Source organism: Podarcis pityusensis, assembly GCF_964106645.2.
Source record: "Podarcis pityusensis genome assembly, chromosome: 5".
In the NCBI taxonomy this organism is placed as follows: domain Eukaryota; kingdom Metazoa; phylum Chordata; class Lepidosauria; order Squamata; family Lacertidae; genus Podarcis; species Podarcis pityusensis.
The window spans coordinates 5269686-5287152 of NC_138032.1; the positions used below are offsets into that span (position 1 = coordinate 5269686).

The 17467-nt window shown below is 51.4% G+C and overlaps 1 protein-coding gene across 4 annotated transcripts in view; it reads left to right on the forward strand.

The window, feature by feature from the left end:
• The first annotated feature begins 1887 nt into the window (after window positions 1-1887).
• PRSS56 (serine protease 56) overlaps window positions 1888-17467 on the forward strand; it is a 30045-nt gene continuing 14465 nt past the window's right edge. The window contains exons 1-8 of one of the 4 annotated variants that reach the window (XM_081007452.1): window positions 1888-4203; window positions 8480-8641; window positions 9617-9817; window positions 11547-11600; window positions 12857-13046; window positions 14992-15100; window positions 15444-15603; window positions 16819-16961. In XM_081007452.1, the coding sequence (XP_080863578.1) occupies window positions 4110-4203; window positions 8480-8641; window positions 9617-9817; window positions 11547-11600; window positions 12857-13046; window positions 14992-15100; window positions 15444-15603; window positions 16819-16961 (1113 nt within the window). In that variant the 5' untranslated portion in view covers window positions 1888-4109. The remainder of the gene's footprint in view (window positions 4204-8479; window positions 8642-9616; window positions 9818-11546; window positions 11601-12856; window positions 13047-14991; window positions 15101-15443; window positions 15604-16818; window positions 16962-17467) is intronic. The other 3 variants (XM_081007451.1, XM_081007450.1, XM_081007453.1) reach the window with 3 other exon arrangements.

Genomic DNA, 17467 nt, shown 5'->3' on the forward strand with positions numbered 1-17467 from the left:
CCACATCCTCGGAGGTAACAGATTGGAATTGATCCCACACAATTTGACTAGACAGGACTCTAGCACTCCCCCGCCCCGGCCCTGCTCCCACGGTGGCGTCTACCTCTTCCCGAATCTGAGCGACTTTATCTGCAAAAAACTTTGCAAAATCATTGCAGGAGATCATGTGGCCCGTATTGGGCCCCGATGTAGCAGGTGGTTCCGCTAAATTGCGGACCACCTGAAAAAGTCTCCTGCTGCTGTTTTCTGCAGATGCAATAGAGGCGGCGAAGAAAGCCTTCTTCGCCGTCACTACCGCCACTTGGTAGGCTCGACACTGAGCTCTAACCTGTGTCCGGTCAGCTTCAGAATGGGTCATCCGCCACCGGCGCTCTAGCCGTCTCAACGATTGTTTCATTGCCCTCAGATTCGTGGAAAACCACGGGGCCATCCGGGCTCCATGCAATCGGAGAGGGCGCTTCGGAGCCAAACAGTCAATAGCCCTGGTTAACTCCACATTCCAGCGGGCCACCAGGGAATCGGCTGAAAGGCCATCAACATGGGATAAAGCATCCCCTACCACTCTCTGGAAGCCATTTGGATCCATTAAGTGGCGGGGGCGGACCATCCGAATCGGTCCCACCTCCCTGCAGAGGGGAAGGGTCGCGGAGAAGTCAAGTTGCACCAGGAAGTGGTCTGACCATGGCACTTCTTTTGTTTCGCTTTTACTTAGTGTCAGAACACCAACATCCATGGAGGTAAACACCAGGTCCAAGGCATGTCCGTGGCTATGGGTTGGGCCAAACTTATTCAGGGACAGCCCCATGGAGGCCATGCTTTCCACGAAGTCCCGAGCGGCCCCTTGTAAGGTCGTGTCGGCATGGATGTTAAAATCCCCTAGGACAACCAAACTAGGTGTCTCCAGGAGAACATCCGCCACGACCTGAAGCAGCTCGGGCAGGGAATCCTTGGTGCAGCGGGGAGGTCGGTACACCAAAAGGAATCCTGTACTGCCCCTATTGCCCAACTTCCAGAACATGCACTCAGAGAACTGGGTCTTCCCAATAGGATGCCTGGTGCAAACTAATGACTTCCTAAAAATCACTGCAACCCCCCCTCCCCGCCCACAGGGCCTGGGTTGCTGTGCGTAAGAGAAACCTGGTGGACAAGCAGCGGCAAGAACAGGCCCACCTGCTTCATCCAACCAAGTCTCTGTTACACAAGCCAGGTCAAATCCTCCATCCATGATCACGTCATGGATGGCAGTGGTCTTATGAATCATTGACCTGGCATTGCACAGCAGCACCTTCAGGCTATGTGGGTATCCCTTGCTGATTCTAGTATCCGTCCGGACAGGACCAGACCCGGAGGCAGGGATAGTCCTCAGACAACGACTAAACCTGCCTCCTCTGTAAACACAATAAGCCTAACGTAAACACAATAAGCCTAATAAACACAAAAGCCTAACGTGTCTAGTTTCTCCCTGCCTCCCATTCTTCCAGCTGTGCTTTATCATCTTTCCAACTGAACAAAATTGTTTTCCAATGCACATTTTGTGTCCAACTGCACGCTTCAAAGCAACAAAAATCCCTGGAAGATGCTCAGAGATGTTTACGAGGAGGATTCAAAAGCAGGGCGATTTCACTTCAAATTAGACCAGGATCCTCAAACCAAAAGAAGCGCTTGCTTTAGCTCAGCCTTTGCCAACCTGGTACCCTCCAGATGTTTCTGACTGCAATTCCCATCTGCCCCAGACGGAACGGACGGGAGTTGTAGTCCAAAACACCTGGAGGGCAAGCAGGTTGATTTAGATCCTGAAAAGAAATGGGAATGGGGAGCATAATGCTTCATTCTGAGCACCATGTGCATGTATATAAATATATGAAACGGCACTCCAGGTCATGCCATGTGGCTTTTTTCTAAGGGAAGATCCACACTGTACACTTAAAAGTATGTTCAATGTGTGTTCAAAGCGCATAACTTCTCCCAGAGACTCTGGGGAACTGTAGTTGATGTTAAGGGCGCTAGAAATGGTACCCCCTGTGAGGGGAAAACTACAATTCCCAGGATTCTTTTTTTGGGGGGTGAAATCTGTGCAAGTGTGCATTAAATATGCTTTGAATGTATAGTATGGATCTGAACAATACACCAAGATACAAAGCTGCAAACAAGTTCGGCCCAAGCACCGTTTACACTCCCTCTCACCTCAACGTGGGCCTGCTTGCTGCCCAGACATGTAATGACAGCAGCAACCCCGTGAAAAGTGGGACTCATTGCCTACTTTTGAGCTCCGCGTGCGTGTACCAAAATCTTTGAAACGGCCCTCCAGATCAAGCCATGTTGCTTTATTCCGAGAGCAAATCCACACTACAAACTTAGAGAATACCCAATGCGCATTTGAAGCGCATGGTTTCTCCCGAAGCATCCCAGGAACCGTAGTTTGTTGAGGGTTCTATAAACGATAACCCTGCGAGGGGGAAATTAGTTTCCGAATTCTTCTTTTTTGGAGAAGATCCGTAAGTGAGGATATCCATTCAGGGTCGCCCAAGGTCGGCCCTCTCTCTCTCTCTCTCAGGGCGCCATGTCGAGCAAGAGGACCCAAGTCCTACCTTTGGCTGTGCCTGTGAATACATTCTTTATCCTGAGCAAACCGTTTTGTATGACTGGCTTTCCGGACTGATGAAGTGTGTAGCGAAACCTGTAATATATCTGGAGAACCGGTCCATGCATACGGCTTTGTGTTTCCAACTCAAGACCTATTGAATAACATCTCATCTAGTTCAATCTTTGAAAAACAGCTTTGAAAAACTTTTTCATATTCTCCAGTGTGCTACCCTTGCCATTGTGGCAGCGTGGGGTTGCTGTTCCGTGATTGGACTTACGCTACTTGTTGAACGGTTCATTTATCCAGTCTGTATAACGTTTATTGCACATGTAACTTGTTAAGGTACAGTTGTACATTTATCTACTCCATGTTTACAGTATCTCCAGGCTTTGTTTTGCACATGGCACCTTAGTATGTTTGTTGCTTGAATGGTTACAAGTCTTATCTCTATTCTAGCTATTATTCTAGCAAATTTGGTTTTATACTTATATTCAGTTTGTGGAGTTGTTGTTTTGTTGCATTATTATTACTGTCACCACATTTCATACTTTGTGTATATACTACAGTACTGCCATTGGCCCAGTCACGGCCTCTTTGCCGAACGGACCTCACAGGGTTGTCGTGTGAGGAGGGTGAAACGGGTGAAAAGACTCTCCTGGAGCTCCTTTGAAGCTAAAGGCGGCACATAAGCGCAATAAATAAATAGAGGCACGTGCCCTAACACAGAACCACGCAAGCGGCCTTCGCGCCTCAGCCCGGGGCCTTGCCTTTGAGGCGGCCGCCCGTCGTCGCGTAAAGGCGGCGGCGAAAGCGCCACGGCCCGCTTAGGGAGGCCTGCGCGTGTACCTGTGTGCAGGTTCACGCTAGGCACTTGACACGTGTGTGTGTTCGTGTGAGGGAACAAGGCCTTGCTTCGTTTATCTCCCCTCCCAGGCCTCGCCTTTGCTGTGGGGAGCGAGCGAGGGGAGGCCCGGCCTCTCCTCTCCCCTCAGCCGAGGCCACGGCGCTCGGCGGCCGAGGACAAAAGCGCGAGCATGATCAAGCGAGGCGGGCCGCCTCTGATCATTAAGCGGGGAGCCTTTTGATGGCCGCCGGCCCCCGCCCGGGCTCACAAAGGGCCTATTCAGCGCGGCCGCCTCCTCCTCCTCCTCGGCGGCGCGCAGCGGGGCTGAACCAGGGCCCGGCCGGGCTCCCCTAATGAAGCCGCCGCGCTGGCCCTCGCGCGCCTCCCCTTCTCACCGCCCCAATGGCAGGACCCTCGCCTGGCACCGCTGCCGGCCCTAATGAACGAATTCTCTCGCGTTTATTTATTTATTATCATTTATTCTTTCGGTGTGCCCTCCCCCCCCACAAAAAAACATGAGCGTCGTCTGTGCGGGTCCCCCCACCCCCGAGGGCACCGCATATAGGCGCGCAAGGGCGGCCTCGGCGGCAGCCGCTCCGCTCGCCCCGAGGGGAAAGGGAGGCTCCTTCTCCCTCTCCTTCTCCTCTTCCCTCCTTCGCACCCCACGCCACCCCGGAGGCGATGGGTCCCCTGGTGCTGCTGCTGCTGGTGGATCGGGCCCTGGCCGCCCCCCTGGGCAAGGAGCTCTGCCCGATGCCCCCCGGCGCCTTGCGAGGTAAGAGCAGCGCCTGCCTGGGAGAGGAGGGACGACCTGGATTTAGTCATCATTTTTTTATTTCTATATATCGATATAGCCATGTCAATATGTAGTTTTATTTTAATGGGTCAATGAGCACCTGGTTTTTATTACACTCCCTGCTTGGGGAGGCAGTGTCGCGCAGTGGTTAGCGCGGCAGAGGTTTCAGGAGCAGGTTTACTGAAGGGAAGGGCTGCAGCTCAAGGGTAGCAGCTTTGGCAGCTGTAGTCCCCAAATAGGTTTGGGGGTGACCTCGCCCCCATCTAAAAACCCTGGAGAGCTGCTGCCGGTCAGTGGAAGCAACACAGAGCCAGGTGGGCCAGTGATGTGATTCATTGCAGGGCAGATTGTTTCCCTTGTTCCTGTAGACACCATAGGGCTCAGGCAGAGCCCGTTTTCCAACTCCAGGCTCTTTTAACTGGTTGTTTCAGAGATTTGAACCTGGGGCCTTCTGCATGCAGAGCAGCTGCTTAGCCGATGAACTGGACACTGTTGTTACCCCACATCCCCTATGACTTCTCTGGGGTTTTTTTAACAGCGGTACTGCAAGTTAAAGGGACGCGGGTGGCGCTGTGGGTTAAACCACAGAGCCTAGGACTTGCCGATCAGAAGGTCAGCGGTTCGAATCCCCGAGACAGGGTGAGCTCCCATTGCTCGGTCCCTGCTCCTGCCAACCTAGCAGTTCGAAAGCACGTCAGAGTGCAAGTAGATAAATAGGTACCGCTCCAGCGGGAAGGTAAACGGCGTTTCCTTGCACTGCTCTGGTTCTTAGTCATGCCAGTCACATGACCCAGAAGCTGTACGCCAGCTCCCTCGGCCAATAAAGCAAGATGAGCGCCGCAACCCCAGAGTCGGTCACGACTGGACCTAACGGTCAGGGGTCCCTTTACCTTTACCTTTTACTGCAGGTAAAAAATCAACAGGTGCTGTTCATTCTCGATACAGAGATGCAATAAGGCTGGTAAGGTCCTCTTCCAGGTTCTTTTAACCTGGGATCTTCTGCATGCCAAACCGGTGGATCTACCACTGAGCTGTGGCCGTATTTCATAGACTGCTATAGGGTGTTTCTCGTTGGCTGTTTCCATAATCTGGATGACAACCTTTTAAAGCAGACTAGCAGTATTTCTCTCCCACCCACCTACTCCCACCCTACCCCCGTGTTAGCAAATGGGGAGAGGAAGGCTGGGCTTGAATGCATAATGGCTTGCCCAAGGCTGCCTTAGGGAGTCCATGGCTGACTGAGGGGGGATTTGAACCTGGAACTCCCTACCCCAACATCGGGTCTTTAAGCCACTAGCTCTCTGGCTTGATACCAGGCTAGTAAAAGCGGGAAGCGGAAGGAGAACGGACACTTCTGGCATACTGTAGCCTTGTTTGCATGCAGAAGGTCCCGGGTTCAGTCCCAGCATCGTCGGGTAACCTGGAAAAGAGGAGACTGAGACGAGATATGACACCAGTATTCAAATATCTTAAGGGGTTTCACATGGAGGAGGGAGCAAGCTTGTTTTCTCCTGCTCCACAAGGTAGGACTCGAACCCATGGCTTCAAGTTACAAGAAATGAGGTTCTGACTAAACATCGGGGGGGGACTTTCTGACAGTAAGAGCTGTTTACATTGGGACAGACTCTCTTGGAAAGTGATGGATTCTCCTTCCTTGGGTGTTTTTAAGCAGAGGCTGGAGGGCCAACTCAGGGATGCTTTGGCTGAGATTCCTACATTGCAGGGGGTTGGACTAGATGACCCTCAGGATCCCTTCCAACTGTACGATTCTGGGGAATGCCCTTGCCCAAAATCCTGGAGAATTGCAGCCAGTCAGTGGGGACAGCGTTGTGCCAGATGAACCATTGGTCTGACTCCGAATGGGGCGGCTTCATGTGCTCCTATCCTGTCTGCACTCATGGCCTCTCTCCCGTTGGAGAAAGATCAGCAGCAGCGCATTGCTCAGTCCTTGGCATCTCCAGTTGGGCTGGGAGAGAGGCGTCTGCCTGAAACAGCTGCGGCCAGTCAGTACAGAGCTGGGCTAATGTCCTGACTTTATATGGCATCTTCCTGTGTCTCCGTCTTTCTTTCTCCATGTTTTCAGTCCTCTTCCATGCATGCTAGATCCATGTGCCTACACACTTCTAGAGCATGGGAATCTGCCTTCTCCTGAGTCAGACCAATGGCCCATTTAGCTCAGTATTTCCTGCACTGACTGGCAGCGGCTCTCCCTGGTTTCATACAAGACCCCCCCCCCCAGCTTTTAGAGATTGAACCTGGGACCTTCTGCATGGAGAGCAGGTCTCAATCCGCCCCCCCCCCCCCGAACTATGGTCCAGCCACCTGGTGCCTTTAGTTCTAGTTTGACTTTCTCCATCTTCACCTGTTCCATGTATGTATGCCGGCATGCACCTCCCTCTCGGTTCTGCGATCGTCACTGCATAGTGAATGCAGACACAGTTTGGCAGAGGGCGCTGGGATTATTTGATACCAGATGCCCTCAGCCAAACACTTCTGGGAAATCCTTCGTCTTTGTAACAGAGATCAAGCCAACTTGGGGGCGGGGTGGGGAATAAGTAAAATTGAATGCAGCCAGGCCAAACGGGGAAGTTGGCTGGAGCCATTGGTATGCCCATCCAACAACTGACTGCCCTAACTGCCACTTTCCCAACGCCTGTCGTTTTCGCTCCAAGGTATTTCCAGGGCCAGTTTGCTCTGTTTTTTTAAACCGTTGACAATTCTTACTCCTATGCAACATCCATATATACTTTTGCCAGTGCCACATCAATGTTTGTTTTGCACTTGCAAGGAATCGGTCCTTCACAGTGGAACTCCCTGCCCATTGATATTAGGCAGGCACCTTCATGGTGGTGTTTTTAGTGCTTGCTAAAGACTTTTGGTGTTTAGGGAAGCCTTCCCAGACACGTCATTTCATTTGATTATGCATACATATATTCTAATAACGGCTGATTTTGCTTACGTTTTGATACATTCTAAATAGCTTATTTTGTACACCCAGTATTCTTTTTTAACAAAACATTTTATATTTTATATAAACCACTTAGGGATGATTAAGCAGTATATAAATCCCGTTAAATAATTAAAATATTTACAGTTTAGCACATGGCCACCAACATATATGGCTTCAGAAGAGGATTAGACAAATTCATAGAGCCATGATGACGGCTGTGATCTGCCTCCACAATCAGAGGGAGCAACGCTTCTGAATCCCAGTTGCTGGAAACCTCAGGAGGGGAGAGTTGCTCTTGCGCTCAAATCCTGCTTGAGGGATTCCCACAGGCATCTGGCTGGCCACTTTGAGAACAGGATGCTGGCCTAGGTGGGCCATTGGCCTGTTCCAGCAAGGTTCTTCCTATGTTCTCAATGATAACAGCCAGAGTGTTTTTAATGGTGACAAAAGGAGTACACACATGAGCCTGTGTAGAGTGGGGAGTGGGATTGTGCCTGATTTGCTCCCCTGCTTTCCAGTTTCTGAAATAGCTTGCATGTGCACAGGTTAGTAAAACAGAGACCTCAATTGCACAGATAGAGACTACTGTGTGAACTATTGTATTTACACCAGCTTTTTCAGAAGTTATGCAGAAAGTGTGGAGGCAGAGACAGCAGGCCCCAACCTGTTTCTCTTGTGCTGGTTCATAACACCTGCATGTCCTTCTTTCCGTTTGGACCCTCCACGATCTGGAAAGACTCGGAGTACTTTTTTGAATTCCAATCTTACCAGTTCCGCAAAGTAGGCCTGCCGGTTTCCCCACCGACTCTGTGGCCGTGCCTTTAAGTTGCAGCTTGATGTTCGCAGGTGGTAAAAGTGTGGGTCTCCTCCACGCCCCGCCAGGTGCCCCCTTCTCATCCCCGCCACTCATCCCTGCTCATCAACGTACTTGTAAAGACACAGCTGCAAAGGCTGGCAGAGAAGTTGGCAACCCTGCCACAAAAAAGGTTGTGTTCCCTAAACAAGATCCTGCCAGTTCCTGTGAGTGAGAGGGTGCATTTGCAGTGCGTGGTGAGCAGGCTGGAGCAGGGGAGATTCATCCTTCCCACACTTTCTCCTTCTCTTCTATAAAACGTAAGACGTTTTTTCTTTGCAGTGGGCTACCTCCCAGTCCCTGAAATGGCTGTGGTGGGCATTTGCAGGGGAGAAGCGGCTGGCAGGGGAAGGAGTAAGCACCCACTTCCACTGCTGATCCCTCCCCCTCGCCAAAAAACGCCCCCTTTCCCCTTCTCAACATTAACTTCTCTATGTCTTGCCCCTTTGCAGCTCTCTCCAACCGTGGGACGCTGGTGCTGGAAGCCGCCATGAAGAGTGCCCTGCTGTCCCTGGAAGGGGCGCTGTTGGAGCATGCGCGACGCCTGCAGGAATGTGAGGAGTGCGTGCTCTGCCTCTTTGGGAACTGTGGCAATCGGACCAGGGAATGTGTCCGTAAGTGTTTCCCCTGTTCCAGCCTCTTGGGGGGGGGGGCATTGCTGGGTCCCCACGGGACTTTTACTAGAACCCCAACATCTATGAACCACAGAGCTGGGTGCAAAAGAATTATAGGCAGAATAGAAGGAGGAAAACCAGGGTGCCTCTGAGCATGCACTGAGCTCACAGCCCTGTTGCACAAAAGTCCGCGCCTGCCTTGGCCAGCTTCCTTAATTTCAGCCACCTAACTCGGCTGCTGGGCTAGGCAGGCCTTAGCCCCATCTACTGAAAATCAGCCTGAGATCTCTCAGTGCATCCTGACCTTTTTGTTTCCAACATCTGTGCAGGGGCATGAGCACCAGAAAGGGGAGGAAGCAACGGAGGGATAGGGAAACTCAGGCCTCGGGGGCCAACGTGACTCTCCAGGACTCTGCATCTGGCCCTCGGAATGCTCCCTAAGCCATGCCCTCTCCTTAGGCTGCCCAGAGCGGGAATGTGGCCCTCATGTGGAAAAAGGTTCCCTGCTCCTGAAAAGCAAGTGTTGCATAGTGGTTAGAGTATTGGAATATTACCTGGGAGACCAGGGTTCAAATTCCCACACAGCCATGAAGCTCACTGATCTTGGAGTCAGTCACCATCTCCCAGCCTAAACTACCTTACAGGGTTATTGTGAGGGTGAAATGGGGAGGGGGAGGGGGAGGGGTAGGAGGACCATTTACATGCCACTTTGATACCCTTGGAAGAAAAATGTGGCACATGAATGAAATAAATGAACAAACAAACAAACAAACAAACAAATAGAGAAGCGGCAGATATTTCAAATGAAAAAGCAAGCCCCCAAGCCACCTTTGGATCATTGGTTGATGCTGTTCGACATCCAATAAGACGCGTGTGTTGGGGAGGGGTGGGAGAGGAGATTTTGGCTCGCTCAGAGCATCCAAAGGACCTTGGGGTGACCTGGGAGTGGGCTTCTAGGTCTTCCTCTCTCCGCAGCCTCGGAGTTGCCCCTGGGCTCCCTGCCTAGCTGTGAAGCCGTCCTGCAAGCCCAGGCCATCCCAGAGCAGTCTGCCCAGAACTGGGCCCTCAGCAAAGCATGTGCTCCATACCGACGCCTCTGCTCAGGCCAGGAAATGTCCCCCGACAGCTGTATACGCCTCATGGTCAGCCATTGCCAGCTCCGCCTGCAGGAATGCCGTGAGTGACATGCCGGTGGGAGGCCGAGGCGGGGAGGGGGTCTCCTTGCGCTTCTCTGGCCTTGCTCTGCACCTAGCGCTGTGTGATGGAGGCTGCACTGTGGCTGGTGATGGTGGATGGGCAATAATAAGTCAGGGACCACCACCCCGTGCAACCTCTCCCACTTTCCTGCCTTCCCAATGCTTTGGACCACAACCCCAACCAGCCCCAGCCAGCAATGGATGCCTTCCAGAGGTTTTGGACTACAACTCCCATCCGTGCCGGCTGGGACCGATGGGAATTGTAGTCCCAAGCATTTGGGGGCACCAGGTTGGGGGAAGGCTGGTGTTGTGCTCTGCACACCCTATTGCGCTGTTTAGAGCCCTGGTAGAAGAGAAGCCTTTGGTTTCCCAGTCGGGTTTCCTAATCGTCATTTGAGTCTCCGGCTTCCAAGAGAACCAGCCCCCTACTTGAAGGGCTGCTGGAGAACAGGCCTCTGTTTGAAGGCCTGAGTTTGGTTTAAAGGAGACCTACAGTATAGGGGCCTTGACATCTGCAGTAAACACCTCGGCAGCAGACTAAGCAGCCATACGTGGGTCGCTTGGTCTCACTGCAACTAGATCAGGTGCATTTCTATCCAAGTTGCAGGAATTGTTTTGAAACTTTCATCTGCACGTGTAATTGGCGCATGTGATTCGTTCGTCAATCTGTATCTTCTTCTGCGATGATGTGTCCTTTGCCCCCTCCCTGCCCAGCCATCCCTGAGCCAAGATCCTTGCTATGGATCGATGGCCACCAAACCAGATGACATTAAAAGAGGATTAGGCCAATTCATGGAGGAGAGCGTTATGGATGGCTACTGCCATAATGACTGTTCTCTCCCTCTGCAGTCGGAGGAAGCAGTGCTTTTGAGCACCAGTTGTTGGAAACCACAGAAGGGGAAGCTGCTCTCGTGCTTGTATCCTGCTTCTGGGTATCCCGTAACAGGCATCCAGTTGGCCACGGCGAGAACAGGATGCTGGACTTAGATGGGCCATTGGCCTGTTCCAGCAACCTTTTCTTATGTTCTTATACAGCTAATCCAGAATGCAGCAGCTACACTGGTGACTGGGGTCGGCCACCGAGACCACATAACACCGGTCTTGAAAGACCTATATTGGCTCCCAGTACGTTTCCGAGTACAATTCAAAGTGTTGGTGTTGACCTTTAAAGCCCTAAACGGCCTCGGCCCAGTATACCTGAAGGAGCGTCTCCACCCCCATCATTCTGCCTGGACGCTGAGGTCCATTGCCAAGGGCCTTCTGGTGGTTCCCTCCCTGCGAGAAGCAAAGCTACAGGGAACCAGGCAGAGGGCCTTCTTGGTAGTGGCACCCACCCTGTGGAACGCCCTCCCATCAGATGTCAAAGAGATAAACAACTACCTGACATTTAGAAAACATCTGAAGGCAGCCCTGTAGCGGGAAGTTTTGAATGTTTGATGTTTTATTATGTTTTGATATATGCTGTAAGCGGCCCAGAGTGGCTAGGGAAACCCAGCCAGATGAGCGGGGTGAAAATAATAAATTATTATTATTGTTATTGTTATTATTATTATTTATTATATAGACATCCGAAGGCAGCCCTGTGTTAGGAAGTTTTTAATGTCTGATGTTTCGCTGTATTTTTATATTACGCTGAAAGCCGCCCAACATAATACAATATATTGTTATGATGGCCCATCTAATCCCCTCTCCCTCGTCCCCCCTTGCAGGGCTGGAAAGCGACATGGACTATTTGAACACAGTGGCAGACCAGTCCGATCCAGGTGAGGATGCCACCACTGGCGCAGTCACAGAAAACTCCACATTCGCAGAAGTGGGGTGGAGCAGGGCTCGAAAGTCACCCCTGGAGGCTCTGGCCCAGCTAATCCTCCCCCAGGCGGATGCTCCTTCGCGTGCATCACTGTTTCTCAATTCCCTTTGACGGCCTCAGCGCCACAGGGCTCCGGGGGCCCCATGCACCAGCATCTGTTTTCCAATGCTTCCTGCAAGGGGAAAGGTCAGCGTTGGGCGCTGACAGGGCCACTGGGCCGAGCACTGCTCTCCGGGGACAAAACACTCGCCTTGTTAATTGGGATGAAGCTTGACAGCTACATGAGCACACAGACCACTGCCTCCCCCTCCCAAAGCAGCCACTGCTGTGCTCTGTGCTATTGCTGCCCATAGGTTTTGGGGGAAAGGAGAGGTTTCCACTGTCTGTGTCCTGGCAGTCAGGGGTGGGATCCAACCAAGTCATACTTTTAGGGTTGTTGATTTGGCAGGGGGATTTCATCCACTTCGCATTCAAAGGTGAACGTGCCAAATCCACACTTTCCTAAACAGTACGTGAACTGATACGCAGTCCTCCTTCAAAATTCACCCTTCTTCAGATTTGGCAGTCCGATATCTACAGGCAGGCAATGTGTGCAAAAATGCACGTGCCAGGGTAAAGTGTGCATAAAAATGCATATGTTTCTGTATGTATCATACAGAAATACATTATGCTAGGGGAAAGCAAAGCAGAAAACTGCAGTTGGTATGCATTGCACAATGCAAATGGAGTTGTGCAATTTCGTAGCATGCAATTGATGCTGTGTTCCCCAGTTTATTCAGCATTTTCTAGATCGTGAGTATGCAGGGAGAGCCATGTAGGGCACTATGCAGAAAATCTTATCTGCAGTGCAATGGCGTCTGAGATTTTCGTCAGACGCACAGTTCCAGGTCCCATAATATCTATTACCTTTCTTTTTTTAAAAAAAACTGAATTAATTTGAAAGTAGAGATTATTAGGTAGCAGAATTGGTGCCCAGTTACCCATTCTGAACTTTTTCAGTGCTTCTGTGAAACCTTAGAACCTGGCTTACTAGTCCCATTTCAGAGTTGGGGCTGTGGAGAGACGGCAGTTTGCCCCCAAATGAGTTCATCATGGCAGAACTGAGACTTGGTTGTGAATCTTCCAGGCCCAGCTATTGGACTATGATCATGAGTCCTGACAGCTGCCCCACAATGTCCCCTAACTTCTTCTTTTTGTTTCAATTGCCAGGGCTATGTGGGCATCGCGGGGTGCCAGCTCCCAACGCAACGATGGCAAAGGCAAAGATCGTGGGAGGCAGCAAAGCCTGGCCTGGCGCGTGGCCTTGGCTGGTGTCTGTTCGGCTCAACGGAGAGCTGATGTGCGGTGGGGTGCTAGTGGGGGATGCTTGGGTCCTCACGGCAGCCCACTGCTTCACAGGGTAAGGCTGCGCTTTGGGAAAAGACTCCAGGTCTTGCATTCACACATTCATGTCTTCATTTCAAAAATGTACTGCTACTCAGTGAAATTCATAAAACAGTTTGCAGTTTTTTAAAGATGACTGCTGTGGCATTGGAACGAGTGTGAGGAATCTCAGGTCCTGGTGCCAAATGTGCCCCACCAGGCCTCTACCACTGACCCTCAGGGCTCTCCCAAGGCCACACCCTCACCAGCCAGACTTCATGCTGTCATTGAGTTCATTGGCTTGGCAGTGATTGCTTCTTGATTGCTTGAATGGAGATTAGAGAGCAGTGTGTGAGCATATGTAGAAACTAGCCTATCTCAAGAAACAATGGCGTGTGCCTCCAGGGGTGAAGTTAAAACTGCTGCATTAGCAGCACCGAAGTGTGTGCAAGCCTGGGCAGTGTGTAGGAAGGTCTTGGGCTGCCCAGATGACAAGACCCGCCCCCCCCAGCCTTGCTGATACGATCCAAAGGAAAGCAGAGCAATACCTTTGGCACCAGTTTCGCTGCAGGAGTTGCTGGAAGGAAGCGTAAAAGGTGCCCACCCAACTGTCTTAGGGTCTCTACTCCGGATTTGTGTAGGATTTACTCCTCAGCCCTTTCCCCCCCCAAAGATATCCCACATGGCAGTGGAGGTTTAGGATCAAATGGGAAAATTTGCATGAATTGCTCCACCCACATTTGTCTCTGTCCCCACCCACCGTGGCCCCTGTAAGGTTGTCCAGAAGGGAATGTGGCCCTCTGTTCGGAAAGGGTTACCCAGCCCTGACTTAAACCAAGGATGGTGTGCCTGTGGCCCTTCAGATGCTGTTGGATTCCAATCATTCCTTGCCAGTCGTTCCACTGGTAGCTGTAGTCGCATTGTCTAACCTCTGAATTGCAGTTGCTATGTATCACATGAGGCAGAGGGCTGTCCTACTGAGAACCTGCTTGCAAGCCTCCAGTAGTCATCTGGTTGGCAACCATGAGAACAGGATGCTGGGCAAGACTTTGACCTCATCTAGCGGGGTTCTTTTAATGTTCTTATTGAGCAAAGTCCAGCTTCCTCCAGTCTTTGCTGCCCCCTGGCGTCGGGAAAACCAGTTGGCTCCAGTTAAAGTGAAAATGGGATCTGGACGACATCCATTGAGCACACTTAGTGGGCATGGAAGGCTCGCTGTTTGCTTTTGTGTGGTGGGGCAGCAACCAAAAACCAGGGGAGAAGGGGGGGGGCATGGCTGGCACCCTGAACCGAAGCACTCTACACTGTGGTGTTGTTATACTGTTTCCCCTTATGATAATAATTTGAAACTACAAGAGCCTTGACTGCTCTGTAGAAGCTAAAGAATAAGCGAGCTAACAGGTCAAGGTGGCTTATCTTGGTGCTGTGACCAAAAAGGCTCTGCTACTCCTGGCAACCTGCCTACCAGAAGGTGGGGAGACTTGGAGAAGATCCTCCTCCAAGGACCAGATCACACAAGGAAATTTCAGTCGGAGAATGTGGTCCAAAGTCCCTCCCAGCTCCATAATTCCTTGATCAGATATAACCCTGCCCAAACTGTTCAAGCCAGCCGCCAAATCCAACAGCTGATTGGCATCTGTTAGCTGGTGCAAATAATTGTAGATGCGACGCCTTGTTTTCTTCCTATGAGCACTTGAATAAATCACATGGCTTGGGTGGCTTTAAAAGAGAATCAGACAAATTCATGGAGGATAACACTGTCAGTGATTGCCAAACCTGATGGCTACGTTCTCCCTCCACCGTCGGAGACAGTAATGGTTCTGAATGCGAGTTTCTGGTGCAGGTGGGGAGAGGGCTCACATGCTTGAATCCTGCTTGTGGGCTTCCCATAGGCATCTGTTGACCACTGTGAGAACTGGATGCTGGACTGGGTGGGCTACTGGCCTGTGTTCTTACATACCCTCCTGCCTTTCTACCTGCAGAAGCAGAAACGAACTGGCCTGGTCAGTGGTCCTGGGCGATTACGACCTGACAAAGCCGGATGAAGGGGAGCGGGTTGTTCCGGTCAGCCGCATCCTTTCCCATCCCAAGGTGAGCTGGGGTCGCCAGTGTGGTGTAGTGGTTAAGAGTGGTAGACTCGTAATCTGGTGAACCAGGTTCGCTTCCCCGCTCCTCCACATTCACCTGCTGGGGGACCTTGGGCTAGTCACACTTCTCTGAAGTCCCTCAGCCTCACTCACCTCACAGAGTGTTTGTTGTGGGGGAGGAAGGGAAGGGAGAATGTTGCCGCTTTGAGACTCCTTTGGGTAGTGATAAAGCGGGATATCAAATCCAAACTCTTCTTCTTTTTCCTGCTCCACCCACCCACAGTGATCCCATTCTTAGAGCCTTTGTCCGTTCCTCCACTCTCCACTTCTCTTTTCTCTGCCTGCAGTTCAACCCCAAGACCTTCTACAATGATGTGGCTCTGTTGGAACTGAGCAACCCCGTGACCCCGTCGGCCTGGGTGACTCCAGTGTGCCTTCCTGAGCAACCCATGGAACTGGCCACAGGGATGCCCTGCTATATCATTGGCTGGGGATCGCTCTATGAAGGTAGTGTGAGGAAGTGCAACCCAGGAGCACGTGGGGAGCGGGGGCCAGGGTTGGGGGAGAAATTTGGTTTAGTTCACATCTAAAAATTATTATTATTATTATTTCATTATTCATACCCCACCCATCTGCCTGGGTTTCCCCAGCCACTCTGGGCCGCTTACAGCATATATCGAAACATAATAAAACATCAAACATTAAAAACTTCCCGATACAGGGCTGCCTTCATATGTCTTCTAAAAGTTATGTAGTTCTTTATCTCCTTGACATCTGAAGGGAGGGCATTCCATAGGGAAGTTGCCACTACTGAGAAGGCCCTCTGCCTGGTTCTCTGTAACTCCACTTCTCGCAGTGAGGGAACTAGCAAAAGACCCTCAGAAGAGGACCTCAGTGTCCGGCTGAGTGATGGGGGTGGAGATACTCCTTCAGGTATACTGGACCGAGGCCATTTAGGGCTTTAAAGGTCAGCACCAACACTTTGAATTGTGCTCAGAAACACACTGGGAGCCAATGAAGATCCTTTAGGACTGGTATTAGATGGTCCCAGCGCCCATATAACTGAAGGAACAAACTGACTGAATTTGCCCTTTCCAAAGCAGTACGCCAACCGAAACACAGCCACCCTTTGAAATTTGCATTTCTCTGAATTTTGCGATTTACAGTCATATGGCAGGGGGTTGGACTCGATGGCCCTTGTGGTCTCTTCCAACTCTATGATTCTATGATTCTATATACAAAAATGCACTTTACTAGGCTAAAGTGTGCCTGTGAATGCATATATTGGTGGAAACATATTGCAGAAATGTGTTAATAGTTGAGAATCTTATGTTGCAAAAATTTGCGCACAAAAATATGTATTTGGGGATATCTCAGTTGGTTAGAGCAGGAGACTCTTAATCTCAAGGTCATGGCTTCAAGCCCCACATTGGGCAAAAGATTCCTGCGTTGATTACCCTCTTGGTCCCTTCCAGCTCTACAATTCTATAAATTAGAACTAAAATGCAAAGGAATTTTCATGAGAACTCCTACCAAACCTGGAGCTGGGCCCTAGAAAAAAAGGAACGCCTGGGGCCACTGGCAGGGTTGGCCTCTCCCTTGTGGCTTCACCCAGCTGCCACATGGGAAGGGCTTCCATCACCGTGCCAAGGTGGGCAATTTTGTGGGGAGGTGGTGGTGGGAATTGGGACCCCTCCATAATGTCATATGCTTGACCCATAGATGGTCCAGGAGCTGATGTAGTCATGGAAGCCCAGGTTCCCATCCTAGCTCAAGACATCTGCCGTGGTGCGCTGGGGCGCCAGCTCTTCACCAGCGCCATGTTCTGCGCTGGGTTCCTCTCCGGGGGCGTTGACTCCTGCCAGGTAAGGGGGCTCCCGGAGGAGGGGGCGGTGAGGGACAGTGGAGCAGTGCCAGGGGGGTAGCCTTCTGGCATTTCCAGCACACTGCTGGCACAGAATTTGGCATCAGGGCTTGGCAGGGATGGGCATCTGCTGAGAGCCCATGATTCCACTAAGGACCTCCATAGTCCTGCTTCTCTTCACAGTTGCACCCTGCTTGTTCACCTGCCTCTCACTCAGGGCCAGAGCGGGAAAGCAAGGAAATAACAGCAGTGGTGAGGAGAGAGCGATGGATAGAAGCTGCCACTGACTCCATGCTCAGCTGACAGGCTCTGTCCGGCAGCACTGCTGAGGCAGAGGAGCAGCAGCTGGCAATAGTGGCAGGAAGCGGTCAGAGTCATAGAGGGGAGAGAAAACGCCATATCCTACAGCATCCAGCTGGACTGGCAGGCATGCCATGATGCCCACATAACTAGCATAAGAAGACCCCGCTGGGTCATGTAGTCCTGCCTCCTGTTCTCACAGTGGCC